At 37.9% G+C, this 14,799-nt stretch overlaps 2 protein-coding genes across 2 annotated transcripts; both read right to left on the bottom strand.

Moving 5' to 3' along the window:
• Window positions 1-479: 479 nt before the first annotated feature.
• LOC123847690 (olfactory receptor 13H1-like) lies at window positions 480-1,319 on the bottom strand. The gene has a single exon (XM_045879511.1). The coding sequence runs from the start codon at window positions 1,317-1,319 to the stop codon at window positions 480-482; it is 840 nt and encodes a 279-aa protein (XP_045735467.1).
• A 12,341-nt stretch (window positions 1,320-13,660) lies between these two features.
• On the bottom strand, window positions 13,661-14,587 carry LOC123839141 (olfactory receptor 13H1-like). The gene has a single exon (XM_045868519.1). The coding sequence runs from the start codon at window positions 14,585-14,587 to the stop codon at window positions 13,661-13,663; it is 927 nt and encodes a 308-aa protein (XP_045724475.1).
• Window positions 14,588-14,799: the final 212 nt, after the last annotated feature.

Here is a 14,799-nt window from a genome sequence, read left to right as displayed (position 1 = left end):
ATCAGAAGACCTTCTATGTGGAAATTCAGTAATTTTCCTCTCTACCCACACACATTCATCACTCTGAAGCTTGGATAATGATAGACCTTTTACAAAAAGCATTGAGAGAATTGTCCATTTTGCAACTTTGTTCTTTATCTTCTATAAAAGAGAATCTTAGAATATTGAAATATTTCTCATTCAGTAAAACAGCATAAAACTACATACGATTAAAATATACTAATTATTATTTTGTTTTATAAACTCTCCCACGACACTATGCTGTATTTTATTACTTAAATGGATAGCATTATAAATGTTTAACATGCCTTTTTCAGTGGCAAGATGTTCTTTATCACACGCCTGTTGGAAATAGAAAAAAATGCATTTGAAACGAATGACCTTACTAAAATATTGTTTAGTGTTTATACCTTGTTATTTTTACAAGTCCATGTGAAGTTGTTGGTTAGATGAACCTCCATGGGATATTCATGTCCTCTTTAGGATTCTTTCTTCCTCATCATTTTTCTTAGGGCAGTTTTCACATCTTTATTCCTCAAGGTGTAAATGAGGGGATTCAACATAGGGGTTACAATGCCATAAAATGCAGAGATGATTTTACCCTGGTCCTGGGATTCCCTTGACTGAGGTTTTGGGTATATGTAGATGGCTGTTCCATAAAATATGGTGACCACAGTCAGGTGGGATCCACAGGTGGAGAAAGCTTTGATCCTGGCTTCTGCAGAGTGAATCCTTAGCACAGCAACCACAATGTGAGTGTAGGAGATGAGAATGAAGGTGAAAGGCAGGGGCAGTGTGAAGATGCCAATGACCAGACCCAGAATAAGTCTGACTGGGCTGTCTGAGCAGGTGAGCTTCAACAGGGCCTGGACCTCACAGGTAAAATGATTGATGACATTGTGTCCACAAAAATGGGCAGGAATTGCAATAATTGGTATTATTGCTAAAAGGAAGGCACTGGCCCAGGTCACCAGGGCCAACTGTATGCAGACCCGGCTGTTCATAATGATGGTGTAACACAGGGGATTAGAGATGGCAATAAATCTATCATAAGCCATGACAGCAAGGAACAGACTCTCTGTCATCCCCAGAAAAAGAGCAATGGTCATCTGAGCATAACAGCTAATATAGGAAATGGTGGGGTAGTCTTTTAAACTACTGAGCAACAAAAAAGGCACCGAATTACTAGAGTAGCAGATACCGAGGAAGGACAGGTTGCTTAGGAAAAAATACACAGGGCTGTGAAGCTGGCCATCAACTCTAACCACGACAATGATAAGACTGTTACCCACCAATGTGATTAGGTAAACTGCTACCATGGTGCAATAAAAGGCAATCTGGGATTACGGATGATTGGACAAACCCACCAGGATGAATTCTGTCACTTCACTGCCATTACCAGTAACCAAAATATCCGTTTTCTTCTATCTGCTGAGAAAGAAGAAATTCAACTTATTTTAATCTGAGGAACACTTATTGAGGGTCTGCTGTGTCCTCAGTCCTATGTCAGGTGGTATTAGGAAAAGATGTCTACAAAAGAAATGATACAGTTTGGAAGTTTATGTTCTAATTTGGGAGATAAAGCATCATACACATCACAGGATTAATTTGCAAAGTAGTACCGTCCATTGAGTCTTAATTCCCTCATCTATGGAATGAGGGGGGTTGGACTCCATCTGAAGCGTGCTTTGAACCCCCCTTAAAGAAAATGTGCCAATTTACTGCTCAAATATAAAAAGAATCATAAAATTTCTAATTGTTTTTTCCCTGCTATGGATATTAGCCTGAAATTTGTTTTTAGCTGGTTCATATCCATGACATAAAATTGTGGCCAGTTCACTCTCATTTCTTCCTCACCCTGCATATCCAATCAATCACTGAGTCCTACTGGCTCCTCCTCCTGAATATATTTTAAATCTACCTATAAATCTCCATATCCACAGTCAACATTTATCTAGTCAGAGCCACCATCCTCTAACAGGCCTCCTTACTTCTATTCTTGCCTCTCTATGGTCTATTCTCCACACAGCAGTCAGAGAAAACTTTTACAAACATACATAATTATCACCATATCTTTCCCATGCTTAAAACTGCTCTAGGGCTTCTAATTAGCATTGGAATAAAATCTAACCTATTTACCATGACCTACAAGGCTCTAAATGATCTGACTTTAACCTTATCTCACACTGTCTCTTCTTGTGATCACCATGTTCCACACATACTGTCTTTATGAAGCACTCTAAACTCATTCTGACCTCAGAGCTTTTGCACATTGTGTTCTCTCTGCTGGAAATATTCCTACCCTCTTTGACTGGTGAACTTCTAGTCATCTTTAATATCTCAGCCTAAAAGAAATTTCATTAGAAAAGCCTTCCTTAACTGCACTAAAACGAAATCAGATCTTTTTGTTGCAGTTGTTCATAGCACTCTAAACTTCTCCTGCTTGGCTGTTATTACAGTTTATATTTATATATTTGTGTAATTATTCAATTTCTGCTCCCTTACTAAATTTTCAGCTTTCAGAGGGAAGAGGCCCTGACTGTCCCGTGTATTGTCTTATTTTTACCACCTCACATAGTGCCTGGTGTAAACCCACAATATATGAGTTCAATATGGGTTTGTTGAATGAATCAAGGCCAGTTATTTGGCTCTTCTGTCTTCAATGTCATGACGACTACATTGAATTGGCTGAAGGAAATAAATGTTTGAGGGTAAAAGGCCCATGATGAAAAACAGTATCTCATAGTATTCAGTGTTACTAAAGGCCCGTTGCTCAAAAGTGAACTTTACTGTCTTGTATTTTTTTACCCTACAATTCGCTCTTTGCAAGGAGGGAAAGTGTTATAGTAAAGAGAGAAAATGGTTATTATAGTGAAATCTGAAAAAAAAAAGTGTTTTCACACTTTTTGTCCATCCGAATTTTTATTTACTTTGTTTGATCTAATTCTATCAAGTATGAATGCTATCACAGACCAGCTCATTAATAAGGTCAAGATCCTTTTTTTGGATTGTCTGTAAGATTCCCATCACGTTCTAGCCACAAATCAGAATTTGGGGCATTTATAGGAGGATCTAGTTTCAGACTCATGAGGCAGGTGTCAAGCCTTGGTAAGTGCAGGCTGTGGATAGGAAGGTTTGTCTTAGGAGCTGGTCAGCAAGAGGGGCCATTCAGGCTCACGATGTAGGTAATCTCTTCAGATCCTTTTTCTAAAACAGACTCCAGATCTCAGAAGGTACAAGACCTTTATGGACAAGTAATTCAGAAAGTAGAGTAAGACTTTGTAACAGGATCCTCAGTAGAACCTAGTACAGGATGAGGGGGCTCTGAATAGAAATCAGAACCAAGGGCAGACAAACTGAAAAAATACTTAGCTGCTGCTAAGCTTCTAACTACAGATGTTCACTTATTACAGGCAATGATCCTAGGAGGCCCTTGACTACCTCTAATGAGAATTAGAAGGCTCCTTTTTGGTCAATATTCTCCTAGAATTGGGATCAGAAAACAAAATGAATCTGAAAAGGAAAAGTCTTCTTGGAGTAGAGTTATGAGGCCGAGGCAGAAGTCCGGTGATCTTGTCTTTATGCAACGGTGACACCACAACCATAATTTTCTAATAGCATTACAAGAATGGGATTTTCAGGGTGCCAGCTTTTTCAAAGGGCACTAAATCTTCATACTAGAATGACGGTATGTTTAATCACGAAGCCTTATTTTGATTTACAATCCTTACCATCTTACAGTCTTAACAATCTCAGAACACATGCCAGTATAAATAGCTGGAAAACAAAGAACACATTTTTGTGCTTACATGATTTGAGTAAATCTCACCAGACTGACCATTATATATATTTTTTCTATTCAATAATTCAGTGTTTTAGCCCTGTGCAGGCCAAAATCATCCTAAATTACCTAGACATATGTGGAGATACTCACACATATATTCACTGGTTTTTGATCTTTCAGAAATACTTGGGGCACACTTCAAGGCCTTCCTTTACATGGATTTCCCAAAGAAGTCTGTCTTGGTTTCACCTACCATGCAAGAACATGCTTCCCAGGAAGAGTCACTCTATTTTTAATACTAAAATTAAGGGATGCTTGGAGCAAATTCCTTTTTTTCTCCTGGGCTTTACAGAAAGCTCCCAGAAGCTCAAAATATACTTAATGGAACGGGTAGTACTTACAGACAAGAATTTCTATTACCCATACCAGGCAGTGTAGAATGGTGGTTAACAGCATGAGTTCTGGATCCAAGTTTGAATACTGGATCCATCACTGATTCACTGTGTAACATTGGCAATTTGCTTAACTTGTTTATACCTTAGCTTCCTCAACTGTAAGATTGGGACAATTATAGTATCTATCTCAAAGGGTTTTTGTGCTATGTACATATTAGCTATTATTATTTTTAAATAAGGCCTCACTTGGGAAGTAACACCCATGGGAATGTGGCCACATTGGTTGTCTTTTTTTTCCCTAGAGGGTGGAAAATAATTCAGTGAATGAGGAGAGAAATAAGGCAATATTGTCAGATTATAGTGTGAGCCCTCTGGAGACAGAATTTGCATTTTATTTCTTTAACTCCAGTGGTTGGCTTAGTTTCTGACACATGGGAGGAACTTACAATATTTTTTAAATCAAATGGATTTTACTCACCTGAATACCAGGGGGAAAAAAGACCATGAAAACAAAAACAAAGCCACTAAGGTCTCTGAGAGTTGTGTTGATATAGTCCCTTATGTGTTGCACTATCATTGCCTCACTGAAGTACTGAAGTCTTTCAAGGGGAGTGACTTACAGGTGTATCCTGAGATCCATGTAAAGACTGACCATTCCACATGCATATGTTGGTTTGTTTCAAGAGACAAATATGGCTTCCTTCCTTCTTGTCAGGGTATGTTCTTTACTTGCTCTTACGATGGATTGTGTCTTGATTCTGCTCAGCATTTTAGAATCCAGGATTCCAAATGGTTCAAAATATGAACACGAGAAGGGAAGAATATTAAACATCTGCTGATACCTTCTGAGTTTATTCATTATGGTTCCAAAGAAGTGATTTCACTGAAGAGACTGTAGGGACCAAGTTCCTAAAAGGCAATTAAATCTCACTACTGAATTGAGGCTGTATGTTCATTTGGGAGTGTTATTTCTAAGTCATTAAAATACAAGTATCTTTTGTCCACTAATTCCAATAGTTCATTAGTGACACTGTAAACTTTTGACTAACACCATCAACTCCACTTCTGCTTTTAAGTTACCAAAGAGTAGTAGGTCCACCTCTAGGGTGGTTACTCAGAGTCTTGTTTCTTGGAAGGATCCTCAGCACAGTGACATAAGAAGGCAATGAATGAATGGGGAAGGAGGAGTGGCCACAATGTATTGGGACTCTATAAAAGCTTTTATTAAGGACTCAGGTAAATGAAATTCTGTAAACAGTGTTTACTGGAGGTGTCCTCTTCCTCTTTATGTTTCCCTGACATCTCCCAGCCCATCCTAGCCATCTTTGTTTTGAAGTTTCTGTAAATCTTGCTTTTTCCTAAAAATTTCCTACATTAGTTTTGAATTGCTATAGAAACTGTTGCTGTCTAAATATAATATTGCATCCTCTCATTCACTGCTCCATTGATTTACTTTATCTGTGCATGTATCTAATTACAATAGCTTTATTTTATTGATTCCTTGCTTAGTTGTGCTCTAAATATATGATGATTTGTTTATTACTTTTACATGTATCCTTGTTAAGTTTTTCAACTTAGGTATTAAGATTCTAGGAGCTAGGAATGAAGCATCTTTGCAAATAGCCCAGCTGAGTGCTACTCAAAATGTTTGCAAGGAGATAAGGACAGAATTGAGAGTAAACATTTAGTAATTTTTAAAGTGATTTGACATTGCTGTGACATTTTTATCATATTTTATAAAATATCAGTCTGTAACAACTGGGAAATTTAAAAGATAATTGTTCTTTACCACAAATGGTCTAAGAAGTATTTGTTTAGCGCTCATTCATTTAACCAATTCTTATTATGCATATACTCTGTACCAGACACTATGCTAGGGAGACAGATGAATAAAAAAAAACTTCCTGCTCTCTATGAGCTTATGAACTAATTGGAAATAAACACTCTAAAACAACTAATTATAAAATAACATGAAAGATGTTAAATTTGGGGTTGAGCAAAGTGTTATTAGGTGAAAGAAATGGAATTAAGTCACCATCCAAGATTAAACAGAATAGGATAAGCTCTGGGGAGGGCTTCACTGAGGCAATGATTGTAGATCTGGCCCTTGGAGGCTGACCGAGATTTTGCCAGGCACTGCAGGCAAGAAGAATAGCATGTACAGGAACATAGATGCATAAAATGTTTAGAGAAAGAAAGTATTGTTTTCCTGGCGTATGGGGTCTATGGAGTTGAAATAGACAATGAGGATAGAGACGTTAGCAGGGACCCTGAGTAATGTTGTGTATTCTATAGGCAATAGGGAACATATTGGAAGTTCTTAATCTTGGAGTGGGATTATAAAGAGGGGATTAACATGGAGAGATTTTTCTCTTTAGAAAAGTCACCCTGGAGACTTTGATTGGATGGCTAGTTTAGAGAGAGGTAAGATTGGATTAGAGAAAAATAGGAGCTTGTTACAGTCATTCTGGTAAGGGTTGATGAGTCCCTGAACTAAGACATAAGCATTGAGGACAAAGAAAAGGGGATGGATTTGAAAGACATTTCAGAGGAAAAATCAATGAAATTCAGTGAGTGAGTGGTTGTCAAGGGTAAGTGAGAAGAAGATGTAAAGGCTAACGCTGAGGATAATGAAAATCCCATCATGTAGCATTTGTAATGTGCTTTTAACTTTGTAACATCAAACATCTATGATCTCATTTGCTCTTTCAACCATTCTGAGGTAGGTTAAGGAACATATTTTTCCCCTGTTTGACACATGCAGCCCAGAGAGGTTAAGTGATTCACCCAGAGTTTCATAGCTCATTAATGGCAGAACCCAGACTAGAATCCAGACTTCCTGACGCCTAATAATGCGTTTTTCCAACTCCATCGTGATGTTGTACTGAAAAAGTGCTTGACCTGCTGTACACATTTAACCAGAAACAATTGCTATGTGTATTCCTGGTGGGAAAAGAAAGAGGAGAGAGAGAAGGCACCCAGTGAGATGAGCACCGACTACTTTTGAGTCAGTTGAGAATTCAATAATGTTACTAGTAACTCTATAATAACAATAAAAAAATAGGTAATGTTTATTGAGGACTTATTATGTCTCAACCGTAGTTCTCAGCATTTTATAGAAATCAGCTCATTTAATCCTTTTAACAACCCCTATGAGGTCAGTCCTATGATTGTTTTCCTGTTATAGATGAGGAAACTGAGGCAGGAAGTTGCCCAAGGTCATATAGCTAGTAAGTGTCAAGGTCAGATTTTTAACCTAGACAGTCTGAAAACATAGTGTTTTTTTCTCTGCTCAGCAACAGTCCTGCCTTCTTTCTACTCCTCTTTTCCAAGGACTCCTTGAACCCATCAGGCACCCATCAGAAAGAATATCTAGGTGTCAGAAGAATTATATTTTTTAAAAAAAATTAAGTTTTTTATTGAGGTGTAATTGACATATAACATTATATTAGTTTCAGATGACAACATAATGATTTAATATTGTATATACTGTGAAATAATCACCACAGTAAATCTAGAATTGTATTCTAGTCCTAGTCTTGTCATACTGTTGACATTGATAACATCACAGACACTGAATCTTTTCATATGTAAATGTTGGTCTCATACTATTAATTATAACACCTATTTACTTGTCTCATTAAATTTAAAAGATGATATGAGGTTCGCCTGGGTGGCTTAGTTAGTTAAGCGTCTGGCTTTTGGTTTCGGCTCAGGTCATGATCTCATGGGTCATGATCTCAAGGGTAGTAAGATTAAGCCCCACAAGGGGCTCTGCGCTCAGTGGGGAGTCTGCTTGAGATTCTCTCTCCTTTTCCCTCGGCTCTCTCTCACTCTCTCTAAAATAAATAAATAAATAAATCTTTAAAAAAACTTAGATGATATGAAGTAATATACATTCAAGAAGAAGATAAATTATAAAGCATGTAAAGTGCTTTATAAACTTAAGAACTAAGAAGATATAAATTCGTGCAGTAATTTTGGCTGTGTACGTGTCTTTCTCTCCACCTAGAGAGTGAATTCTTTGAGGGGAGAGAACAAATATGTTTTCCCCACTGCTGTATCCATGGCAATAGCAGAGTACCTGCTGTATAGTAGGTGTTCCATAAATATGTATTGAATTAATGTTGTATGGATGCTAGCATGCATGGGCGAAGGAGTAGTCTTGGAATTCACTATTGAAAAAATAAGTAGGCACTCTAATTCCTGACATCTTAGGCTCATGTGATCCAGACATCATAATGACATCTGATATTTATTGTTCTTTAACTATAGTATAGACCAGGCAATTTTCTAAGTGCTTTATGTGAATTGAGTCATACAATTCTTTTTTTTTTAAAAGATTTTATTTATTTATTTATTTATTTATTTATTTATTTATTTATTTATTTATTTATTTATGGGGGGGGGAGGGACAGAGAGAGAGAGGGAGAGAATCTCAAGCAGACTCTCCACTGAGCACAAGCCCGACTTGGGGCTCAATTCCACGACCCTGAGATCATGATCTGAGCTGAAATCAAGAGCTGGACACTCAACCAACTAAGTCACCCAGGTGCCCCAGATTCATACAATTCTCCTAACCAAGCTATGAAGTCATATTCAAAACCACCCCCATCTTTTCTTTATAAAGATTTTATTTATTTATTTGAGAGAGAGAGACAGAGACAGAGAAAAGAGCACAAGTGGAGATGGAGGGCAGAGGGAGAGGGAGAAGCCCACTCCCTGATGAGCAGGAAAAGGGAGCCCAACTCGGGGCTTGCTTCCAGGACCCCAAGATCATACCTGAGCCGATGGCAGACACTTAGCCGACTGAGCTCCCAGGTGCCCCCAAAACTTTCCCCATCTTTTTCAGCTCTCACCCCTATTGTAAAACTTAGGAACTACATTTCCCACACTCTCTTGACAGTAACATTCAGTTTTGGATTTCACCCATAAAAGGTACTCAAGGAAGCTAAGCAAGCATAAAAGAAGTAGACACCACCATTGGTCCTCCTGACATCGTGTTTAAGTGTCAAAGATTTAGGTGGCTTCTGAGCATTCTTCTGTGAAACATTAACTTTGGTGCAGTTAGTAGCAGTTTCTTCATGCCTCTAAAAGCTTCCCAAGATTTTTGCAGTTCCTGCAACTGTCTGAGGCTGTTGGCAACGTTCCCTTACCAACGTTCCCTCTCACAGCCCTTCCAAAGGCTTTGTAGGTCTCTAATTCTCTTTATTAAATCACTCCCTGCCTGAAATAACTGGAGTGGTTTCTGCCTACATGATCAAATGCTGAACACTACAAGTAGGTCCTACTATTAGCCCACTTAGGTAAAGGGATTGAAGTGCAGAAAGTGAGTTGAACGAAGTGGCAGAATATAGATCTGAATCCAAAAAGTTTGGCTCCAGGGCCTGTGCTCTAAATTGTTATACTCTGCTGACTTCCCTCAATTGAAATCCCAAATTCTATGAATGGGACATGGTATCTTTTCCTTAAATACTCATTGGAAAATATTATTTGGAGCCTGTTGTTCAGTTTGTAAACTTTCTCCTCAATTTCTGGCAGAATTACCTTAGTTTCAAACCAGTTTTTATTTGCTTTCAGGTTGAAACAAGGTAATCTTCACTACCCAGCTGCTTGGGATGTGGGATGCACAGTGGAATATTTCTCACAGTGCCTGTGATTGATCAAGTGAAGAAGTGATATTCAACCTTAGGAGTTTTTAACAATTCAGAATTGATTTCATTTCACAACATCCTCATAGAGTTTATTTTGTATTTAAAATGAATTAATATCAATGTTGAATTAGATGGCCTTTGGGTTTAGATACCTAGAAACAGAACGTTAGTGCTGGAAGGATCATACTCATGCTAACTAGCTGCTATGTGTGCCTACTTCTTCAGTCAAAGCTAACATTTAAAGTCAGGCAGATAGATCTATATATATTGATCTGGAGGAATGTCCATGATATATTGCCAAGTGGAAAATGCGAGCTGCAGAGTAAATTGATAATATGATTCCATTTTTTTAAGACAAGAAAGAAAATCTATATAAAATAACACCTAGATGCAGAAGGTTAGAAGTGGAAAGGTCTTTGGGTAACAAAATACAACCTTCCTATTATATTGATGAGAAAATTTGAGGGCCAGAGATTGGTATAACTAAGGTCACACAGCTAGTTAGTAGCAGAATCAATTCCACAGCTCCCATCTACAGATTCCACTATGCCCCTCTGTCTGTAGGCTGTGCCCTACCAGCAAGTCAATAAAAAGACAAAGCACCTAGTGACAGAGCTACCATTTTGTGGTAGGGGCACTATTAGTGAAAATATGATTCTCATTTTAAGCTGTAAACCAACCTATGATAGAGAGTGGAGAATTTCTCCCCTCAAAGGCAGAGTCATTAAAATGAATACTTCTTTTTGGTAGGAAATTTTCTATTTTATTTTGTGTTTTTAAAAAATTTTAAAATTTGAGTACAGTTGACATACAATGTTACATTAATTTCAGGTGTACAACATAGTGATTCAATATCACAATACATTATGCTATACTTACCGCAAGTGTAGCCACCATCTGTCACCGTGCATCGTTATTATATCATTGACTACATTCCCTATGCTGTGCCTTTTATTCCTGTGATTTACTCATTCTATAACTGGAAGCCTGTATCTTCTACTCCCCTTCATGCATTTTACCCATCTCCCACCCCCCTTCCTCTGGAAATCACCACTTTTATTTATTTATGTATTCATTCATTCATTTATTTATTGTTCATTATATTTATAGGTCTTATTCTACTTTTTGTTTGTTTATTCATAAAATGGGTACTCCTAACATACCTCTTAATTTCTGAATTTCTCTCTACCTGAAAGCTTTATTTTTTCTCTAAAATATTATTAATTTCATCAATTTATTTCATAATGTTAATTTGAAATGTTTATTTCAATAGTAAGAAACCTTTTGCATAAAGTATGAAACTTGCCCTAATACCTAGCCCAGTGTCTGGTTGAAAATAGAAAGTTAATATTTGTTGAATGAATAAATTAAAAATTGGGGTCACTTGGCTTTTTCCTAAATATTTTTTTCTTGATATTAAAGCATGGTTTCAGTGGCTAAGAATACCATAAGCTTTAAAAAATGTATAATGGATAACATAATAAAATAAAATAAAATAAAAAACAAATTCCAAATCTGAAAAAAAAAAAAGAAAATTAGGCTATTTTGGCAAGTGGTTTATTCATTCTGTTTTCCTCTTCATTTAGTGAGTACATGTGTGAGACAGGTCCTGTGTATGTCTGGTACTCTCTTTGTAGCACCACACAGTGTTACTCCCAGCAGCCAGGGTCTGAGGAATGCACTGAACATCTACTTGCTCCATGGTGCCTTGCTTCACATCTAGGTGTGCTGTGCATTGTATTTTTCTCCTACTGATTTGTCTCTTGTTCTCTATCAGGCCAACTGGTAGACGACTTCTTCATGTTTGGTGGAATTGCCCAAAGTAAAGTGAGACCAGGAAACAGGGTATCTGGATCTTAGGTCTAAATCTGCTTCCGGAAAGTTTCATGATCCTGGGAAATTTATATACTGTTCACTGAGCCTCTGAACTCATCTAAAACTGAGAGATCAGTAGTAGATTGTTGTTTGCTAAATCTTTTTTTTTTATTTTTAGAATTCCATTTTCAAATGAAATTGTACACAGAAAACTTCACTTCCATTGACAGGTTCCAGGCACACAACTGAACCCATAGGACTGTGAGAACTAAAGTTTAAAAGCCGGGGTGCCTGGGTGGCTCAGTTGGTTAAGCGCCTGCCTTAGGCTCAGGTCATGATCTCAGGGTCCTGGGATTGAGTCCTGCATTGGGCTCCCTGCTCAGTGGGGAATCTGCTTCTCCCTCTGCCCCTCCCCCAGCTCATGCTTTCTCTCTCTCCTTCGCTCTCTCAAAAATAAATAAATAAAAGATCTTTAAAAAAATAAAGTTTAAAAGCCACTGCATTACATCCAATAACGAGGAATGGATTTTTATAAATGTGGTAAATTTGTGCAATGAAATATTCAGCAATAAAAGGAACAAATTACTGATAGAAGCAACGATGTGGATGATTTCAAAAGCACGCTCAGTAAGAAAAGCCATACACAAAAGAGTACATACACATAGGATTCCAGTAACAGTCAATTCTAGAAAATCAAAACTAACATATAGTGAAAGAAATCAGATCAGTGGTTGCCAGGGTATGGGGTGGGGGAGGCGTAGCCTATGAAAGGGCACAAGGAAACTTTTGGAGATGATGGAATTGTGTGCTGATTCAGTGGGCATCTGTCAAAATTCATAAAATTGCACACTGTAACTGTATAAAGTTTATTGTACATAAATTATATCACCATAAAGTTGATTAAAATCACTGCATTAAATAATCTCTAAGGTCTCTAGTGTGGGTACAGTGAATAGGATCTGAAATCAGCCAGACCTAGATTTAAATATTGGCTCTGCTCTTTCCTGGCTCTATGGCCATGGGCAAATCACTTAACTTCTAAAAGTATCGGTGTCCTCATCTCTAATATGGGTTGATAATAGCACTATTTTGTTGAATTGTTGTGATAATTATATGTGACAAGAGATGTAGAGAACTTAGCTCAGTGTCTGGTATACAGTAAGTGCTCAATGAATGTTAGTTGCATTTATAATTCTATAATTCCAAATAATTTTCTAGACAATATTGACAAAGTTCAGAGGTTGTATATGTGTGATCTAAATTCTAATTTTGATTCCACTACCAATTATGTATGATTTTATAGAAGTCTCAACTCCTTCTCTGGGCCTCTCTTTTCTCATTGTTAACACAGGGGGATTATGGTGTCTTTCTTACCAATTTCATAGAATTACATTAGGAATATAAAATAAAATAACAGACTTGAAAGAAGTTTAGAAAAAGAGCAAGAAAAGGGGAAAACCACTCCACACGAATGTAGGAAATGGCTATGATGCAATTTTCTCATGATTCTGAGGTTAAGCAGAGCAAGTCAATTGTGCTTTCACAACAGAGCTTGCCTCCAGTAAAGTTGTAAAGTTTCTGATGTTTGTCTTCTTGTCTTTTATTACACCATCCTTTGTCCTATTTTTCCAATTCAGTTATGACTTGCCTTCTGCTAATAGTCATAGGAGATTGTCTTGCTGCTTAGGTCTCTTCTGTGACCTAGCGGGTGACCACTAACATGTTATATGTAAAGACCCTCTAATGGAAATTCAAGCCTTAGTAGGGGTAATATTTTAGGGTGGGAGCACTTCCTGAAGCTTCTCAAATGATAACCACCTGCTCTACCAAGGGTAAAGTCAGACCCTTTAAACAATTGTTTACCATCAGTAAGGATGTAGCTGATGTCTTGAAACTAATAATGAATCATGGAACACTACATCAAAAACTAATTAAGTACTGTATGGTGACTAACATAACATAATAAAATTTATATATATATATATATACATGAGTTTAGAAACAAAGAAGGCTCATGTCCTTTTTGCCATAACTTTCCTCATTGCCCCTCTAACATCCTTGTTCCTCAGGCTATATATTAGGGGGTTCAGCATGGGTGTCAAAGCCCCATAAAACACTGAAATAAACTTGTTCTGGTCAGGGGATGACTTGGAATGAGGTTTCATATACATGGAGATGGTTGCCCCATAGAAGATTGTCACCACAGTCAAATGAGAGCCACAGGTGGAAAAGGCCTTGAGCCTAACTTGGGCTGAGCGAATCCTTAGGACAGTAGTGGCAATTTGGACATAGGAGAGAAGAACTAATCCAAAGGGTAGGAACAGGGTAAAGATGCCTGTGGTGAGGATCATAAGCTCATTGAGGCTGGTATCAGAACAGGCCAGCTTAAGGAGGGAAAGAATCTCACAGACAAAATGGTTAATGATGTTAGCTTCACAGAAGTGAAGCTGCAGGGATAAGACAAGCATGGCAGTGAGCACAAGTGATGCCCCCCACGAGGTAGCAGCCAGCCAGACACACACTGGGCCATTCATGATCACGGAATAGCGCAGGGGATTGCTGATAGCAACCATACGGTCATAGGCCATGACAGCCAGTAAGAGGCACTCTGCTGTGGCCAAGACCAACAAGACACTCATTTGGGTCAAACATTGTGGGTAAGAGAGGTAGGGATGGGTAGAGAAACAATGCACCAAGGCCTGGGGCATGGAAGCGGTTCCATAGCAAAGGTCTAAGAAAGACAGATTAGTAAGGAAGAAGTACATTGGAGTGTGGAGGTGGGGGTCAAAGTAGATAAGAAAGATGATAAGTCCATTCCCCAACAATGTGCTCAGGTAAGTTATCAGCACCAATGTGAAAAATGTGACTCTCCACTCAGGATAGTTAGAGATTCCAATAAGGAGAAACTCAAACACTGCTGTAGCATTATCTATGGCCATTCTTCCTATTTGCCACTATTCATTGGATGGGTGCCAATGCAGTTGCTTCATTTTACCTGTAAGAATGAGAATAAAGAGGGAGGGCTGGTGTGAGAAAGGTGGAAATAATTAGGACATACAGGATCCTTTTCAAAAGATAAGGGATACAAATGGGATATCTATAATGAGAACAGAGGCAAAGCTAGGAATTTCCTCCTTCCCTAGGAAAATAG

Source organism: Mirounga angustirostris, unplaced genomic scaffold (genome assembly GCF_029215605.1).
Source record: "Mirounga angustirostris isolate CCGP_5_RB_7025 unplaced genomic scaffold, mMirAng1.0.hap1 SCAF_11, whole genome shotgun sequence".
In the NCBI taxonomy this organism is placed as follows: Eukaryota; Metazoa; Chordata; class Mammalia; order Carnivora; family Phocidae; genus Mirounga; species Mirounga angustirostris.
This window is presented reverse-complemented; position numbering and strand designations above follow the sequence as displayed.